The sequence below is a fragment of the Rhinolophus sinicus genome, chromosome 1 (genome assembly GCF_057876585.1).
Source record: "Rhinolophus sinicus isolate RSI-liver-muscle chromosome 1, RSI-T2T, whole genome shotgun sequence".
In the NCBI taxonomy this organism is placed as follows: Eukaryota; Metazoa; Chordata; class Mammalia; order Chiroptera; family Rhinolophidae; genus Rhinolophus; species Rhinolophus sinicus.
The window spans coordinates 20451263-20471449 of record NC_142501.1 but is presented as its reverse complement, the minus strand read 5'-3'; the positions used below and the strand labels follow the sequence as shown (position 1 = coordinate 20471449).

The window sequence follows — 20187 nt, the reverse complement described above, 5'->3', positions numbered from 1 at the left end:
GAATAAGTCATTATTTTCTTAAAGCTTCCATTTCACTCATTTCCAAAATGGCACATAGTAAATATTACTAGTTCCTACTACTACATGGCAATAGCTTATTAAAAAACTATCAACTACCTGATTTCATAGTTTTCTTGACAAGCTGTTTGCATCCCTTCCCTTGAAAGGGGAATAGAATGAAGTGGTGTTAAGGCAAGTATTCCCATGACTAAGGAAAGGGCAGGCAACGGAACTGTAGGCCTTGAAGCAAATTACCCAAACATGATCAAGGGGACAAGGAGAGAAAGTAGTGGAGCCACCTGCTAACCAAGCGATGCATCAGCCAAAATAATAGCCTAAGGAAGCCATCATCTGAATGAGTACCATTCTTTGGTACTCTTTTTCCCCTTAGTAGTCCAGCTGAAAATTCCTTCTGAAATTTTTATCTGAGACTTGGCAAAACCAAATATTCTGCACGAACAGGAGCAATTTGTTCTTCGTAATTTAGGTATGTGGTGGCAGCAGGTGAAAGAACGAATGAGCAGGGATGATTGGAAATGTTTCTCTGTAGATTTTTTCCCAATAGTCCTTTTCATTTCTCTACCTTTTCTTCTCTTGAACTTCATAGAAGCTGAGGGATATGATTTATTTCTATCTAAAGGCCATCTGACTTTGCTGCCCTAAGTGACGTATTACTGATGATAAGTGCAAGTTAGGAAATTAGTCTTTGTTTAAATGTTGAAGCCGAGAGCAGATATTAAATATTGTGCTTCCAGAAATGTAAGAGACTTGATTTGTATGTTTTTGTCTTCCATGCCCTCAGGCTAGCAACATGGTGAGTGTCAAAATATATGACTTATTCTTTAGAAGATACTTTAAATTTTGGCATATATAAAATCTCATAAAGATTCTGGACTTAATACATTGTTCCCTTTTTCTACACAGATTTTGTTAATTTTCCTACAAAAAATGGATTTGCTACTAACCAAAACTCCTCCTGATGAGATAAAGAATAGTGTCCTACCAATGATTTACAGAGCACTGGAGGCTCCTTCCATTCAGATCCAGGTACAATATTTGATTTTTTCCCTTTAATGGTGATTTTGATTCTTAAGGTAAAAGAAAAAAGTTAAAGTATATTTTGGGTTTGAGTCATAAAATCTTTTATGTAAAACTCATTTGTATATATTAATCCATTGACATCCGTTATACACTGTTACTACAATGTACCCACTTATAAATAATTTAAAGAATCAATTGACAAATACCTGTATTAATGAAGTACAATGATTCATTGCTTTTATTTATCGGGAGAATACTATTTTAGAAGGTTTCATTTATTATAGTTTGGATTATTATATACTTCCTAAATGAGTGATTAACATATGAACAAAAATGTCAAAGATATATGTGCCTTTTTCTTATGAAAACATTAAGTGGGTTTTCCCCATACTCATAATTTTCTTCTATGCTTAGTAAGTTAATCTATTTAGAAATGTTCCTTCTGCATTGAAGTTAATTTGTGTAGCAGGTACATAGGAAAGCAGACAGTAGTTTAGTGTGAGCATTCCTAAGGAATTTATAGTTAAGCTTTTGTGTCACAAAGGTGATGTTAAAACATCACGTACTTCACCAAACTTTTGGTTTTGTAGCTTTGCTATTAAAAATTGGGTTCTAGGGCTTTTCTGTCTGGAAAAAAAATTTGGATCACTATTAAAATTGTAATTTAGTTTAGTTTTTTTTTTTTTTACTTTGGAAAATAAACACTTTTGTTAACATCTCACTGTAAAAATGGTTTCACATTTAAAAGTTTATAGTTTCTTTACTATTAGAGAAATTCTGTACTATAGTACAGATTGTAGTAAAGAAAAACAGACTTTTAGTTTTAAAAAGTTACTGACCAAAATTTTCTTTTTAATGTGAGGCTAATAACCACATGTATAAGGTCCCTTTCTTGACTGATTTCAGTCTTTGCTAAATTATTTTGTTTATTCAAAGTTGTGAAGTTGATCTTAACATTTGTTTCCTTATTAAGGTCATGTCTTCTCAAAGGTGAGGATATGCTGCCTTTGTCCAAATGGCATGGGATGAGTGGGGAAGGTGTACTTACTTCTGCTTTTCAGCCCTTTACAAAGGGGTTGTCAGTTATAGATTTTGAAACATTCCCACAGGCCCTGTGTAGCCAACCAGGTTTCATATTCAGTGAGATCAGGGAGCAGAGGGAAGGTTAAATGAGATGAAAGGCCATTTTTCTTCCTAAGGGGATTGGTTTTGCCAATAAGTATCAGCCAGTATTTTATGGAAATAGTTAATATATAATTCAAATTGACGTGTGCAACTTTGCTGAGTTTTAGAAACCAGCATTTCTGATATTATTCAACATGTGCTTAGTCACCAGTCCAACTAACTAGTATCAGCATTGCTTGGTGAGAATCTGATAAAGTATGTCTAAGCTTTAGTAGAATCCTAGATAGAGCAAGAGCAAGAAACAAAACTGTTTTCCTCAAGCTTCATACAGGTAGATGGCTAGAAAGTAACTTCTGAAATTCATTTTTGGAGTGATGTTTTTAAAGTAGAAGTTCAGATATAGAACCGTTGTCACCCCAATAAATTTTAATTAAAAAATGTTTAGATATATTTAAGAGGCTAGAGAGAGTTTAGAACAACATTTGGAAAAGTAGAAGATGGTTTACAAAAGTTAAGGTCCTAAGAGGCATTAATAGAAATATATCTGTGAACCTGATTTTTATATTATTTACCTTTAAAATTAAACATAGCAGCTATGTTCATTCTCCCCTCCTATCACCAATTATAAAGAAAGTATAAAATAAGAGTCAGAAGTTCCTGAGAATGTGCTAATTGGATTTCCTTGAGTTTTTGTTTGTTTCAGTCTCGTTCTTTGGTTCTTCTTCCTATCTCCTCCTAGGGCTCTCCCCTCCTTTTGCTAAGTGATTTAATCATAATATAAGATTTTGCTTTGTAACCTACTGCTAGATTATACAACATCGTTCATTCTCATTCTCTCTCTCTCTCTCTCTCTCTCTCTCTCTCTCTCCCCCCCCCCCCACCAGTTATTGACTGATCTTTCTTAAGGAGGTACCCTCTGGTACCTCACTGATGTGAGAATGGTATCTCACTGATTGCTCACCTTCCTTCTTCTCCTCTCCCATCTTTGGAAAATGGTCCCTTAAATGTAGCTTGTATTTTTTTTAAAAAGATTTTTATTAAAATGTAGCTAAAATGCAATATTAGTTTCAGGTATGCACAATAGTCAATGTTTACCTACCTAAAGAAGTGACCACCGTAAGTCCAGCAACCATCTGACACTGTACCATGCTAACAATATTATTGACTATATTCCCTGTGCTGTACATTACATCCCCATGACTTACTTGTTTTATACCTGTAAATTGTAGCTTGTATTTTTTATTTTTAATGATGCCACCCACTTAATTATTATAGTTCTGAGTGGATATAACTCTTATATCTGCCTTTTTGGAAATCTGGGAATAAGTTAAAGTAAATAAAATACTTTCCAGTATTTTGATAACAGATTCTTAGTAGTTAATTCATTTCTATCTGCTAATTACAAATGAATGTCTGTCTAAGTTTACCACATACTGTCAAGAACTCCTTCTCTGATGCACATGTATACTTCATTTTCTTCAGTAATCCTTTCTCCTTTGCTTTGCTACATGGATCAGTCTGCCCTTATAAGATATCTGAGATGTGTGTTCTTCAGCCAGTTAAGTTCTCAGCCATTTTTTAATTATTTTCCTTATCTCATTTAATCCCCCTAATCTCACTCATCCTTTGTTATCCTCAGAGTTCCCTGTTCCGATTATTTACATTATGGTGTGGCACTAGTTAACAAGACTGTTTTAAATAACTTTTTCCTGTTTCTGAGTTATACTTGCTTAAGTTTTAGAATTTGGAAGTACTTAAAAATATAAAGAAAATTAAAATCTCTCTCAGAGATGCCCACAGTTAACATTTCCAGATATATCCTTGCAGTCTTTTTTCCTAAGCCTGTAGACAGACACATGTACATAAACATTTTAAAAATTGGGATTATATAATATCCTTACTGCATTTTCTCCCCAATATTATTAAACAGTCTTTTAACACTTTGTAAGCGGGCATTTTCCCGCCAAATCACGTCGTAACGCGGGGCTTTTTTGACATTTTCTTGCCAAAATTAGACTTTCTGTAAAATATTCATATCTTTCAATCTATTTGATATTTTTCTATGAAACTTTCAGTGTTTTAGTTTAAAAAGAGGTCTCTATTTATTTACTTCACAAAATTTTTGCCGGTTCCAACTAGAGGCGATATGATGAGTTTACTCGTTTCCCACAAACAATGTGTTAAAATACATTTTTTAAATGTTTGTGTTATATTCCATCATATGGATATATGTAACAGCTAAGAAACCCCCTATTTAAGAAGAATAGTTTTATATAACTCTGTTCTTAATTTTCCCTCATTATGAAAGATAGCAAAACTTATGTTCCTAAGTTTCCTATTTTTGAAAATAAATGAAGAATTGTGTTAGGGAAAGAAATTAGGAATGAAACTAGGGAATTTGGTACCATATGCTAGTTTTATGATCTAGCATGATTTCTTCTGAGCCTATTTCCTCATCTGTACAATTGAAAACTGATAAAAAGCTGTTCTTCTTTCAAATAGTTGTTGAAAGGACCAATTGATATAATATACAAAGAAGTTTATTTCAAACTATGTGACAAATTAGCCATGCAAATGCAAAATGTTTTTTAATATATGAGAAAGGATGAGAATCTTTCCAAACTAAGATTGATCCAGTTTATTTTCTTAATAGGAACTCTGTCTAAACATCATTCCAACCTTTGCAAATCTTATAGACTACCCATCCATGAAAAATGCTTTGATACCAAGAATTAAAAATGCATGTCTACAAACATCTTCCCTTGCTGTAAGTAATTGCATGTTAACTTTTGTTTTTCTTACACTTCTCATTGTTTAAATAATTTTCTTATTGTTTAATAACCCTTTATAATTTGCTCATATATTTTGTCTTGGCTATAGGTAACATATAGATAGTGCTGTAAAAGTGTGAAATAGCTATAGTTTCCCCTGATACGTAATTTTACAATAGTGCATCCTTGATCTTACTCCCTGTCCCCTAACTTTGAGTGCTTCAATAAAAAATGTGAGTAATTTCTCTGTGTTCTTTTCTGCTTTAATTTACAATTTATTTTGTTGGTAGTTTTAAAATAATCATAAGAGTTTAACTTGGTATATAAGCTTAAAAACTTTTTGAATGGCTTCCTTTTATAAACTGCCTTTATTTTTAGTCATGTGTCTCTAAAATTTTTTTTTTATCACTTATTTGCCTACTTTCAAAAAAAGTAAAGGGTACAATAAAATAAGAAGAAGAATATAAATGGGGGGAAATAGTTGTACTCAAAAATCTAGGGTAAGGGTAGTTGCCCTCTATGAATACAGAAGTTAGTATTAACTTTTTAATACTAAGTTACTTGGTAGTCAAGGAAATATTGGAAGCAATAAATGTTCCCATTCTTTTCTCTAACTCTAAATCATAAGAACTATCTCATTGATATTTCTTTCTAGAAGTGACATTGAATACTCTCCTCAAAGAGCAGCTTTAGAAAAAAAGAGGGAAAAATGTCCTAACTTCCACTGATCAATTCTTATATTGATGTTTGATAATGGGCATATTATTATTAAATTTGCATTTTGTAAAGATATTTCTTGGAAGATCTCATCCATCTTTTCTTGGTGAAATGTGAATTTAAATAAAAATAAGTATTTATAGCTTAATAGAATCATAGGCAAAAGCAATTTAAATGCCGTGACTTTCCTTTACAGTTATCTAGTCCATTTTAGTTCATTTCTGTTTTTTGGTAGAAAGGCTCTGAGATGGGAAACAACACCAAAGTAGGAAAAAATATGACTGTTTACTGAAACGAACATGTACGAAATAAAGTCAAGAACCCTGAGTTCTTATTCTGACTCGGCTACTAATTGTCCCTGTACCCTTGAGCAAGTCATTGTACCTCTCTGAGTCTGTTTCTTCTTCAACATTAAAATAATTTGAAATGTCCATTTTTCTGAAATTTTCTAATTTTATGATTAAATTTTCAAAAAAGGTGGTACCATGTTTCCCCGAAAATAAGACCTAGCCTTCCCATCAGCTCTAATGTGTCTTTTGGAGCAAAAATTAATATAAGACCCGGTCTTAATATAATATAAGACCGGGTCGTGCATAATACAATATAAGACCGGGTCTTGCATAATACAATATAATATAAGATCGGGTCTTGCATAATATAATATGATATAAGACCAGGTCTTATATTAATTTTTGCTCCAAAAGACTCATTAGAGCTGATGGTCTGCTAGGTCTTATTTTCGGGGAAACAACTGTAGTAATACACAGTTTAAAATTCAGTTTTCAAAATACCCTTTAAAAAATCACATACGTCATACTATAGTCTATGGCAGCATACATTTTGTCAAAGTAGATGTTCTGCTTCAGTTTGAAGTATGTATGCAGAAGTGGGAAGCATGGAAACTTAAATGATCTGTATTATTGCCCAGAGATGTTTATATCTCTTTGTAAGACACCCGCTGAGCCCCAAAAGGCACGTTGTTTATAAGGAGTTATAATGAATGTAATATTTAGAACAATAACTCTGGGATGGATTTGCATTTTACACACCACATTCAGTGCTCCTACCTTCAGAGTGGCAAATGTGAATTCCTGAATTGTATTCATAGACAGACCTGTAAGGTTTAAAACTTCTAACTAGGGAATTCCTGAAACATGATTCATGAGTTAGAATTGTAATAAAGAAAAAATGAATTCTGTGGTTAGGTAAAATGCTCCAAGAGCTCTATTTCTTCATGACTGACATAATATTTGTACATCATAAAAGAAAATAAAAATAAACTAGTATTTCTAGTTTTTCTTTGTGTGTATATAAATGCATATACATACATAAATAAAGAACTCCGCAATTCCTTTTATAAGACTGATTGTAAGAGTAAGTTAAGCCTTTAGGTATCTTTTTGAATGTATAATATCCCTTGTGTTTGTGTTTCAGAAAACAATTATACATTATTTTTCAGAAAAATGTTTTCATCTTTCTTGCAGAAATACAGTGCTTTTTAAACTAAATTGTTTTCTGCTTTTCTTTGAAAACTGGAGTTTTATTGTTGTTATGTTCCTGGCTTGAAGTATTCTATTTTAACAAATTCCAGCAAAAAAAATAAAGTGTGAAATGTTTATCAAAATAGTCAAATGAATATACATAAAATTTTGATAAAAGAGCTCCTAAATATCACATTTTAGTAACTGTATTAAAGATATATTTAGAAATAGAAAACTATGTAGGGCAAATATAGATATTCTTTACAGTGTTGTTAAAACATTTAGTTAAAGAATGAATTGAACCTGAGTTAGAGAAAAATACTGGAAGCCCAGTAAAATTAATTATTTGGTGGGAGAATGTAGTCCTTTTTATAATTCAGATGTCCCTAAAGAAATGTTCTTAGTAACCAGATAGTAAAGCTTCTCAAGTCCTCATCACTTTATTTAAAATGATACAAAATTGAAGTCATTTCTCACCTTTACTGTGCTGGTAAAACCATCATAAATTCTTTCTGAAACAAGTCGGGAATTAGCATATAAGTGAATTTCCTGTATTAATAAACGAGAGCTTTTAAACATACTTTTATTCTTGAGATTTTAACATATATCTATATGAAGATTACATTTATACTTAAAGATTGTCTAGATTGCAAAGACTTTAAATGACTAATGCAATTTACTTCTTTTAATAGGTTCGTGTAAATTCATTAGTGTGCTTAGGAAAGATTTTGGAATACTTGGATAAGTGGTTTGTACTTGATGATATCCTGCCCTTCTTACAACAAATTCCATCCAAGGAACCTGCAGTCCTCATGGGAATTTTAGGTAGCTGAAAACTTAATGTCCTTTGATGCTACTTTATCGTTTACAGTCATGCAAATAAATTTTCCAATCTATAAAACCATTGTACTCTCTCCTTTCATGTATGTAGCATCCAGTAATTCAAGAATGATGGGATAAATGCCATGATATAACTTTTCTCTATGTTAATTTTAGCAAAAGCAGTAGAACCTTGACATTTACAAAGGAATAAGACATTTGGCAATCCTAGCTTCACAAGTATTATGAAAGCATATAGTTTTTCCTGTAAAATGGTACCAAATAAGAGAGGCAAACAAAGCTACTTGAAATGCTGTTAGTTTTAATAGTAATACCTAATGTTTATTTGTTACTCAATTTGTAAGAGGCCTTATGATAAGTATTTTCTCTACATTATCTTATTTGTCTTCTCCAAAATCCAATGTATAGGTACTACTATTTCTGTTTACAGTAAGCAAACTGAGGCTCTGAGAGGTAAAGTAAGTTATTTAAGATTACACAGTTGATAAGTGGTAGAGTTGGTTTTTAAGATGTGTTTAAATCTTAACCAGTATTTTTCTCTGCTAAGAGATATGCTGATAAAGCATATTAGCCTTACAGCACAATCTGTTCTATCAGCGTAATTGCTAAGTACTCTGTCAAGAAACTCTGAAATTGTTTACAAATAGTTAAAGCTGTGAAAGTCCAATCTGGAAATGCTGGGGTCTAAGAGAAACAGACATAGCTATAGGATCACAAAAACATTTAAAAAATTCACTTTTTACTGAATTTGAAGTTCTTTGTTAATTTTGAGGAAAAACTATATTACTCAGCCATGAATTTTTAACATGTACTTTAGTACCTGGTCTCGACAAAGCCCTCAGTAAATATTTGCAGGAATGGTCAGCAAGTAATTTATTGTAGACCTCTGGAGACGTAGAACTTTTAGGACACGGCATGAAACTTTTGGGCTCAAAGAAATTAGTCTTTCTGAGGAGTTTGGCATAATGGAAAGAGCCCTAACTCCAATCCTGGCTGTCAGTTCCTAGAGTGACTTTGAAAAGTTTCTTTATCTATCAAATAAGGATAAAAATAGTGTCATTATAAATGAAGTCTTGTGAGAATTCAGTGAGACAACTGAAGAGGAAGTAATGAGCGTAGTGCCCAGCAAATGAGCATTTAATAGGTTCGCAATAAAGTTATTCTTTAAGTGTGTAAGTAAAGTGTACATTCACAGGAGAATAATAGGAGACTGTGTGTTGGAAAGCTTTGGATTATATACAAAACGCTTACAACACAAAAGCATTGAGAGAGTGAGAAGCACGTGCTCAGTTGACGGCTGAAGGCTTTGCGGAGTAGGTGGGACAATCAGGTTCTTGGAGGTTGAGTAAATGGGTGAGACAATAGGGAAGGATTGTGTGGCGGTGAATTAAATGATTGTTTCAAACATGTTGAGTAATTGGTTAAAGAAGTGGATAAAGGTATTTCAAAGTGGACACTTTGAAATAGATGTCTCCGGTTGAGTGAGAGAGGTCTGAAATATATACTTAATTGCTCTCAGGGCAGAGGGCATTCTGTAACCTTCCTGCTGCTCTGTAGGAACTATATATGGTTCTGATAGGCTTTCAGTGTTGCATTATTAAATGTGCTCTTAAACCAAAAGAACACAAGATGAATATGTCAGGGTGCTTAAACTGATGAGAAAGCTGAAATCATTCTGATTCATGTGTAAGAGCGTCCTTGTTCTGAGCACTGATAAGGGAAAACTTGTAACTATACTGATTATCAGGAGGTTTCATGTCGATAAACTGTTTTCCTAATTTCTGTTAACTTGTGGCATTGACTTATAAAGTTTGACTCATTCTTTTCTATCAGGCATTTACAAATGTACTTTTGCTCATAAGAAGTTGGGAATCACCAAAGAGCAGCTGGCTGGAAAAGTATTGCCTCACCTGATTCCCCTGAGTATTGAAAATAATCTTAATCTCAATCAGGTAGGGGAAGTTTTGTGCTTTATTCAGTTTATACTTGGCATTAAATATGTAAATATGTTACATATAATATTGCTAAAACGGAATAATACGTCACAGAATTAAATGAAGAAAGTTTGCGGATTCAAAGCAAGGAGGAAGGATGTATTGAGGGCCTCACTAGGAGATAGTAAATGAGCAGAATGTTGAAAGATGTGTAGGATTTGGGGCTAATTCACATTTGGGGCTGGGAAGTTGCCATGAATAAAAAAATATTAATATAATGGGTCTGGGGTGTATATTCATTATTTATTGCTATGTAGCAAATCACCAGAAACTTGATGTTAAAACAACATACTATTATCTCTCAGTTTCTATGGGTCAGCCAAGCCAGGACATGAGGGCCTAGATTCTCTGCTCAGTTTCTCACCGTCCTGCAGTTAAAGGCTGGGTCTCATCTGAAGGCTCAGCTGGTGAAAGGGTCTGCTTCTAAGCTCATTGCATGGTTGTCAGCAGGATTCGGTTCCTTTGGGCTGTTGGACTGAGGGCCTCAGTTCCTAACTCTGTTAGCTGCATGCCACTGTCAATTCCTTGCTTCATGGGCCTCTCCAACATGACAACTTAGTTCATCAAAGTTGGAAAGAGAGAGTCTGCTACAAAGATGGAAGTTGCAGTCTCTTATAATGCAATCAAAGAAATGACATCCCATTACCTTTGCCATATTCTGTTGGTTACATGCATGTCACAGGTCTTGCCCATGCTCAAAGATAGGGGATTACACAAAGGCGTGAGTAGCAGAATGAGATAATTGGGAACCGTTTCAATCTATCTCCCACAGGGAATGAAGAATCAATTTGACACAGAGATACCTACAACACAGTATGGGAGTAGTGGGAGAAAAACAAATGGAGACTAGAATAGGTAGATTTTAAATGCCTGTATGGTTTAGCTATTTAAACTTTCAAGATGTGGTAAATGTTTGAGCAAAGGAGTAATGTGTTCAAAGATTATAGAATTATCACTCTGCGTGCTTCAGTCACTAGTTATCTTGGCTCTGTACTTATGTGCCTGACTCTCGTAGAAGCCTGGGTATTATAGCTTATTCTTCATTATATCCCCTGTATTTAGTGCAGTGCCAGAAACAAAAATATGTATTTAATTGAGAGAAAATTTGAGGTACAGAGTAATGACAAAGATATTTTGTTCAACATAGAACTGGTGTTCAATGAAGTGTAATGGAAAGACTGGGAAGGGTTACTGTTTAACAGAGTGTCAGAAATGGATAAGCAGGCAAGATTTGGAATTAGAGACTAAAAGTGAATTGTAGCAATGAAGGAAGCAGCAAGCTGAGAGGTAAGCAGGAGAGCTTTTGATATAGGGGAAAGTGCTGAGTGAATGGAGTTTTGGAATTAGAGAAATTTATAAAATTAATCAGATCCAAAATTGCACTGAAGTTGTAGCGTAGGCCTCTGAAAGTTTGTGTTTCTAGATTTCAGTTTTGGGCTTGATAGTTTCTTCATAACTTTCATGGCAGGGTTGAGGTTACAATTGGCAAAAAGTGACAGTGGATATTGGGGAAGAATAGGATGATAATATGCCCGATAGTCTTCAGTTTTGGGTCATTTCTGCTCTTATTTCTTATCTTTATGATTTAGGGTTTTTAAAATAATTCCAAATGCTTATTTCAGGATATGTAATTCTATTTGAAATGTGGTATTAGTTTTCTTCAGCTTTATGGTTGATTTTTTTAGAGGCCTATTTTCACCAATAGAAATACTTTAATTCATATCTTCTGGTATTTTATAATAATCAGCATAGTCTAACTTACAGTGAGTGATCTGCTTTCTTACCATATCATGGACAGGGTTCCTAATTCAAGACTGCCCTCTTCTGTCAGTTCTGATGTAAAATAATCTAAGTATATTACACAAAATGTGAAAAAATATAAAGTAAATTAGGAAAATACCTTTTTAGCATTTGATTTAAAAACAACAAATTTCACACAGCAATCAAAATTCAGTCACAACTTGTATTGGGGAAGGGTTCCAAAGGCCACCCCCAGATTCAGTGATTCACTAGGAGGACTCACTGGCCTTAGCATATAGTTGTATTCGCAGGTATGATTTTTTTTTTCCTTTAATTAAAGTTCATTGGGGTGACAATTCTTAGTAAAGTTACATAGGTTTCAGGTGTACAATTCTGTAATACGTCATCTATATATCACACTGTGTGTTCACCACCCAGAGTCAGTTCTCCTTCTGTTACCATATATTTGATGAGCCCGTTTTCCCTCTTCTAGAACCCCCTCCCCCTTACCCTCTGGTAACCACTAAACTATTGTCTGTGTCTATGAGTTTTTGTTCCTTCATCTATCTTGTTTTTTTGTTGTTTTCAGTTTTATATACCACATATCTTTGAGATCATATGGTTCTCTACTCTTTCTGTCTGACTTATTTCGTTTAGCATTATAATCTCAAGATCCATCCATGTTGTCACAAATGGTCCTATATCATCTTTTCTTACCGCCAAATAGTATTCCATGGTGTCTATATACCACAACTTCTTTATCCATTCATCGATCGGACACATTGGTTGTTTCCATGTCTTGGCCACTGTAAATAAAGCTGCAATGAACATTGGAGCACATATATCTTTACGGATAAATGTTTTCAGATATTTTGGGTAGATACCCAGGAGAGGGATTGCTGGGTCATATGGTAATTCTATTAATTTTTTGAGGACCCTCCACGCTGTCTTCCATAGCAGCTGCACCAGTCTGCATTCCCACCAACAGTGTATGAGGGTTCCTTTTTCTCCACAGCCATGGATATGATTTCTTATGGTGAAAGGATATAAAGCAAAATCAGCAAAAGGAGAAGACTCATAGGGCAAAGTAAGGGGGAAAACAGGCTCAAGCTCCCGGAGTCATCTCCTGGTGGAGTCATACAGAATGGCTTCATTTCCCCAGCAATGTGTTGTGACAATATGTATGAAATGTTGCCAATCAGGGAAGCTCATTAGAGACTCAGTACCCTGAGTTTTTATTGGGGGTTGATCAAGTTGCACCCTCTGCCTGTCATGTGCTCAAATTCCAGAGTCCCAGAAGGAAAGCAGGTGTTCGGCATAAAACATATTCTTTGTATAGTTTAGGTACAGTGAGCCACTATCGTCAGTGAATGGTGGGAACTCTGAGTTCCTGGTTACCAGCCAAGGACCAACCTGCAAGCACATCTTTCCAAGGATAGTAGTTCAGGCCTGTTAACTCTTCTGCACCAACTTCATACAACACTGTGGATGCATCTCACAAACATAGTGTTGAACAAATGAAGCCAGACCCAGAGGAGGATCTGCTGAGTGATTCCATTTGAATAAAGTACAAAACAGTCAAAACAACACTGCTAGAAGTCAGAAGAGGGTTTACTCATAGGGTGAGGGCAGAAGTGGGCAGAAGAAAGCTTCTGGGGTGCTGCCAGTGTTCTGTTTCTTTATATGGCTACTGGTTAAATGCAGTTCGTGAATGTTTTGAGATGTGCACTTATAGGAATACTTCCCTGTTAGTATGTTATGCTTCATTAAAAAGTTTTTAAAAACTCACCAGCAGAGAGTCCATCATGGTAAGGAAATAGGCCTTTTGTTACCCTCTTGGTAAGATAAAGGATAAACAGATGGTAGAGCTAGTGAAAGGCAGTGTAATGGAGGAGAAAAGAGCAAAGCTTTAGAGACAGACTGTATGAATTCTACTTCTGCCATGGAAGTTACTTAGTATCTCTGAATTGCTTTCTCTTGCTGAGCCTGAGCTCCCTCATTTATAAAATAGAAGTATTAATAAACCGACTTTGAAGAGTTGTGAGGATTAATGAAACGATGTCTATATAAGCACCCAGCACAAAGATGTTGTTGTAAGATTTGGGGAGGGGAAGAAAGCAGCTTCTGATTTTTCCTGTAATATATAGTATTATTCAAACAAATTGTTTATGATGATCCTGAAGGACCATAAGAATGGTTAAACCAAAGCTTAACCTACATTAAGACAGTGTTAAAAAAAAGACAGTGTTAGATGTACTGTATGAACTTTAATTATTTGAATGTTAGATTATGTACATTTAATATTTCTACTAACTTTTTTAGAAAACAGTGTATTTTGGCCAAATATTTTCATAACAATCTGAAAAACTAATTTTTTATCCATTATTAAGTAGCTTGTTTCCAGATATGCACAAATTCAGATGGTCAATTTTGGATTATTCTAGGAAAATCCATACGTAAGAACTGCTGGGGATGAATTCATATAAGATCCCTGAATAATAGCTGTTAGTCATCGCAGGATATAAAATTCATTGAGACATGTTTTCTGGAACTTAAGAATCTCATCAGCTATATTAGCACCATACTAAGATAAAGTATAAGCTTATTGTGATTTGCTCAGTTTAAGTATACTATTCTTGTGACATCAGTGCTATGAGTGGGTCATATTCTGGTAGAAATAGAGAATACTATGATTAACTCACTTATTAGATGACTTATTAGATAACATTTGTTGCTAACTTCAAGCATTATAACCATATCAATTTCTTATCATACCAGTTCAATTCTTTCATTTCCGTCATAAAAGAGATGCTTAATAGATTGGAATGTGAACATAAGACTAAACTGGAGCAACTTCATATAATGCAAGAACAGCAGAAGTAAGTAGGTTGCGTATGAATTGCACATGGTCTAGGAGTGAGATTAAAGATATCTCATGATTGATTTTCTGGAATAGACTAGGAAAATTGATGGATTTCAACTTGACTTATATGTAAAACATTGAAAAAATGTTTCCAGCATATTAAGTTGAACTGAGTTAAAGTAGAACATTGTTGAAAATCTAATGTCATTTCTGAGTGCAAAAGTATAACGTGGTATAATCTTAGCATTTTCTCTACATAAAAAATATTCTATTTCTGAGAAAATCTCTTGTCGGCATTAGCCACTGGCTTTGTAAACTCGGTGCTGATCACCAAGAGCACCACTTATAAACATTTTTCAGATCTATAAAACCCTGGTGTTTTGAGTTCTCCCTTTCTCTTTTCTCAAACCCCAGAAACATTTACAGAGCATTAATTTCATATGTAGCACCACAACATCCACCTGTGTGTCTTTCTTTTTCTAGGGAGGATTTTCTAAATTATTTTCCAAATACTTATATTCCAAGGAAGAAGGGAAAGGTGAAAATTATTCACTAGAGAGTGCCAGTTTATTAAAATCGAATTTTCACTATAGCCTTTCCCCTAGGAAAGATCACATGGTTTTAGGAATCTGTTCAAGTCTAATCCTAAACCAAAAGACACCTGAAAGGTAGTAAAACTGATATCAATCACGAGCATGGTCCCCAGATAGAAACTTTTTAGCTTCTGCCACAGTGCAAAATAAAGGTTTATGGAACTAAATACACAAAGTGTAAAATGACGTGAAATAGCCTTTTGTGTGCTCTGAGTATTCTGCGATATATATGTTTATGATGTTTGATGGATTGACTATATTCATAGAAACCCTGAAAAATAATTTTTAAAAATTTTAACATCTAGTATTTATACTTGAGGTATAAATGAACCTTCTCTTTTTATTCTTCCTATCTAAATACTATCTTTTTTTCAAGGAGTAAATCTGGCCCACATCACAGTGATTATAGCATTTATTGTTAGAGTCAAGAGATTTTAACTTTTCCCCATATTTTGTCTTCTCTCTCAGTGAGCTATAAGCTTTCTGATGGTAAGAACCACACTTGCCTGGTTTTATGACATCCTGAGCAAATTTTCCAGTAAATATTAAATATTGAGTTAAAAAAAAAAACAACTTGTATACAAATGTTAATTTGGGGGACAAGCAGACATTAATATTAGTAAATAGTGAAAACAATTTAAGACTAAAGTATCAAGTTGCAGTTTAGGTTCTAATAAATTCCATGTGGATGAACTATTTTTAGTATGAGTATTTTAAAAAGATGCATTTTTTTTTTTTATTGCTTTGTCACAATTCAACTCTTTGAAGATCTTTGGACATAGGAAACCAAATGAATCCCTCTGAGGAGACAAAAGTTACAAATGCTGGGTCTCAGGTAAGGCAATATTTAGATTATTTAAGTTTTTGTAAAAGGTACTTGACAGTATACTTCATTTGAGGGTTTTTTTCATCTTTAAGCAGTAAAATCACAATTTTTTGATGTCATTCAAGCGGTTGACTTTTTTCTAACTCAGCAGATTGACAAAGTCTTTAACAACATTGGAGCGGACTTTCTGACTAGAAATGAATCAGAAAGTAAAGAGGATGGGTTACAGAATAAACATAAAAGAGTAAGTTTCTTTATTGTTTGTTAGTACTCTTGCTTATATTATAGGACTTCCTGGAAACCACAGATTTTTGCTGGCAAATACTGTGTAGCATTTTAACAAGAAACATTCTTTAATTTTCTTTATAAAATTTAAAAGTTATCAGTGGAACATGACTTTACCTGAGTTGAGAATAAACATGCTTAAGATTTTTAGTTGCTTTGTTACTCAGCCTTACACATAGTAACATTTGTAGATTGTCTGACTCATTTGTCTTTTCAGCTGCACTTTGTCAGTCACACCCCTTGATAAATTCCAGTCTCTTTTCTGCTTCTGATTTTGAATAATAAACTATCAAGGTATACTTTCCAATTGAAATAGTGGTTAACATCCAATATAAAAAAATATGTCAGTTTTGAATTTCTGCTGAGGGCATTCATTCAACAAATAAAAGTACTTGTATGTGTACAGCCAAGGAGCTGCTGGACATTGTGGTTTACAAAATTGTAAGAGAACATACTGTGAGTTTATAGTTCAGCAATCTCGATAAAAGAAAAGACAAATGTCGAATTTGATGCAGTATTAGCAGTGAAAGAAGCTGTTTACTTCTTCCTTAGCTTTCTGGGGAGTTCCTAAAATATTTTTAGAGTGATAGACTAGAGTTGAACAGGAATCTTCTGATTTTATAAAATGAAATCACCTAATCATATTCTTATCGTCTGGAAGAATATGATTCTAATGAATGGTTTTAAAATAATAATTGTTCTTTCATAGTGGAAATATTTGAGCACAGATCCTGTGGGTTTCTACCTAAAGTTAAATCTTATAATAGTTTGAAAAATAACATACTTGTGGGAATCACCAACACTGAAGTAGTTTGCAAACTACGTGGTATTGTCAAACATACCAAAATATAGTTTACAAAAAAAAATTAAATCTTCTGCCTTACAAATGGAAATATGAAGTTACCAGTTGATTTTTTTGTTTTGTTTTAAGGGATCACTTACACTAGAAGAAAAACAAAAATTAGCAAAAGAACAGGAGCAGGCACAGAAGTTGAAAAACCAGCAGCCTCTTAAACCTCAAGTGCACACGCCCGTTGCTCCAGTCAAACAGGTAAGAGTTCAGCTCTTTTCAAGCATACCTCTTAAGGAGTAAGGGAGTGCTGAACGTAGTCTGCCTCCTAGTGTTTGAATAAAAGTGTACTTCAAAGAATAATATGCAGTTTTTGAGAAGTGTGGGCATAAAGGATTTTCCAACAACTCCTCGTAGACAGTCTAATGTATATTGTTTCGTAATAGTGCTTGTTACCAATGAAGAAGGAAGCTAGATGAACAGGAGGATTTTAAAAAATATATTAGGTCTTATAGTACTAATTCACCTCTATTCACTTTGGAATGATCAGGAATATAGTATTCATGCATTTATGTATTTTTTGAGCAAAAAGTGATTTTCCAGTTTTGGCTTTTCAATTATAGTCAGGTTTGTAACTTGATTTAGGAGTACTTTTTATGTGTCCTACCCAGTATTTATTTCCATCTATGTTCTAGGCACTGGTACTATAGCAGTGACTAAGGTCCCTACTTGTAGAGAATTTACATTCTTATTGCTTTCCCACATAAGTTTTTCTTAAGTGCTTTCTTTAAATTATTTTTTGTTATCTCTTAGTCACTAAAGTTCTGAGAAAAGTCTTTGTGCACCAAGAGGCAAAATCAAGAATATTTTGTACTTACGTAAGAATAAAAAAATTTCCACAAAATTTTGATAAAGTTCAAAATATAAAAAGAGTATCATTTTTTGTACTACAGATTTATTTTTTTATTCATTCATTTATTTATTTTATTAAAGTTTATTGGGGTGACCAGTTAGTAAAGTTACATAGGTTTCAAGTGTACAATTCTGTAATACGTCATCTCTATATCACATTGTGTGTTCACCACTTAGAGTCATTTTTCTGTAATACGGGTTTATTGATGAGAAGAATACAATTCTGTCTTTGGAGAGGTGGGGAAGACATTTCTTTAACTGAAGTTCAAAATGAGTGTTCTTTATCATCATATTGATTACAAATGTTTAGCTATAAACACATACAAAAATATGTATTGACAGGCTGAATTTGGCCTGTGGGCCATGGTTGGCCAACTTGGTGTAGACTGTTGTTAATTTTAACTTGTCCTTTATAATATAATGTATGAAACATTTACTAATTATAAAGTAATTTGGAGTTCTTGGAGATAAAGTAATTTCCTTATATTTTTCAGACTAAGGACTTGACAGACACATTAATGGATAATATGTCGTCTTTGACCAGCCTTTCTGTTGGTACCCCTAAAATTTCTGCTTCAAGTACCTTCACTTCTGTTCCTCCCATGGGCCTTGGCATGGTGTTTTCTACACCAATCGATAATACAAAGAGAAATGTGACAAATGGCCTAAACGCTAACATGGGCTTTCAGACTTCAGGATTCAGCATGCCGGTGAATCCAAACCAGAACTTCTTCAGTAGTCCAAGCACACCTGGAGCGACCACCATGACACTGGGAACACCTTCCACTTTGCCAAACTTCAATGCTGTGAGTGTTCCTCCTGCTGGTACAAAGCAGACACAACAGAGACCTACAGATATGTCTGCTCTTAATAATCTCTTTGGCCCTCAGAAACCCAAAGTTAGCATGAACCAGTTATCACAACAGAAACCTGGTCAGTGGCTTAATCAGTTTGTCCCTCCTCAAGGGTCTCCAGGTATGAGCAGTTCGGTGATGGGAACACAGATGAACATGATAGGACAGTCTGCCTTCGGTGTGCAGGCGAATCCTTTCTTTAACCCACAGAACTTTGCGCAGCCACCAACTACTATGACTAACAGCAGCTCAGCTAGCAATGATTTAAAAGATCTTTTTGGGTGAGGTGTCTTGCTCCTATTTTTGAAGGATCACTTCAGTTTTAATCATGGGTGAGCTGCTTTCCATCTTTATATAGTTGGCTTGGAGGAATTACTTCTATGGGAAAGTGAATGGTTCTGAGACAGAAAACACCTGTTTCCATGCCACCGTAGTAGTTGCATGGACTCCTAACAGTTGAGTTTTTTAAAGCATTGAGGACTTTTTTTCCTCTTACCAACTTCTCTTCAGGTTTTTAAAAGACCAACCTTACCAATCTCAAAGAGAAGAAAGGTACTTGAGTATCTTGAAAAGCAGAATTTTTTAATCAAATGTTTATTTTGGCTTGTAAATCTTAGTGTTATTTAAAATATTGAGTTGATGGTCATTGCAAGTTTTATCTATGAAATACTACATGGTACAGTCTGCCTTCACAAGTCATTAGTCTTCATTTTAATATGTGAAAAATCTCGATGCTGTATTGATTTGTTTGCATTTAGTATGACTGAGAAAGTGATAAGCATAATGAGAAAACGATCAGGTCACTTGCTTTTTCCAATCGTATTCTCAGATGAACTAATGTTTAGTACTGAGCAAATACTGCAAATGTTTAGACTGAACAAATAAATGCAAAAATTTAACTTAATGTTGATTTCATTGGTTCAAACTAAAGGCATTATTAACCATCTTAAATGCAAACTAATCGTTGTAAATTATATTTTAGCATGGTCTGCCTCAAATAGTAATGTATTTTTCTGCATTGTATATATTTAGATTCACTTTTTTCCTACGGTATCACAGACAGAAGAGGTATGTACTGATTTGTACAGATACTTGACAAAGCCCTCTGATGTGATTTCCCTGACTATTGCCTTCATATTTCATTTTGAATTCAAAATTCTAAGGTTGCAGCATATATGAATTGCATTTTCAAAAGGAGATTTGTAAGAATTAAACTATATTTAATGAGTAAACTTTTGAGATTTCTGCTGTTTTGTTTCAAATATAATAAACGTTACTTCTATACAAATGAGCAGTTGTATGTTCTGGCTACCAAGACATTAATTTTAAGCTTACCATGATAAAGTCTGACCTCA

General features: G+C 34.0%; 1 protein-coding gene across 6 annotated transcripts in view; it reads left to right on the top strand.

Annotated features, from left to right (window-relative positions):
* Positions 1-20120, top strand: part of SCYL2 (SCY1 like pseudokinase 2) — a 54089-nt gene extending 33969 nt beyond the window's left edge. For 2 of the 6 annotated variants that reach the window (XM_019732105.3, XM_019732106.3), the window contains exons 10-19: positions 803-814; positions 925-1047; positions 4820-4933; positions 7828-7960; positions 9809-9927; positions 14488-14588; positions 15934-16000; positions 16140-16235; positions 17208-17327; positions 18473-20120. In XM_019732105.3, the coding sequence (XP_019587664.1) occupies positions 803-814; positions 925-1047; positions 4820-4933; positions 7828-7960; positions 9809-9927; positions 14488-14588; positions 15934-16000; positions 16140-16235; positions 17208-17327; positions 18473-19117 (1530 nt within the window). In that variant the 3' untranslated portion in view covers positions 19118-20120. The remainder of the gene's footprint in view (positions 1-802; positions 815-924; positions 1048-4819; positions 4934-7827; positions 7961-9808; positions 9928-14487; positions 14589-15933; positions 16001-16139; positions 16236-17207; positions 17328-18472) is intronic. The other 4 variants (XM_019732108.3, XM_019732109.3, XM_019732107.3 and 1 more) reach the window with 3 other exon arrangements.
* The last annotated feature ends 67 nt before the right edge of the window (positions 20121-20187 follow it).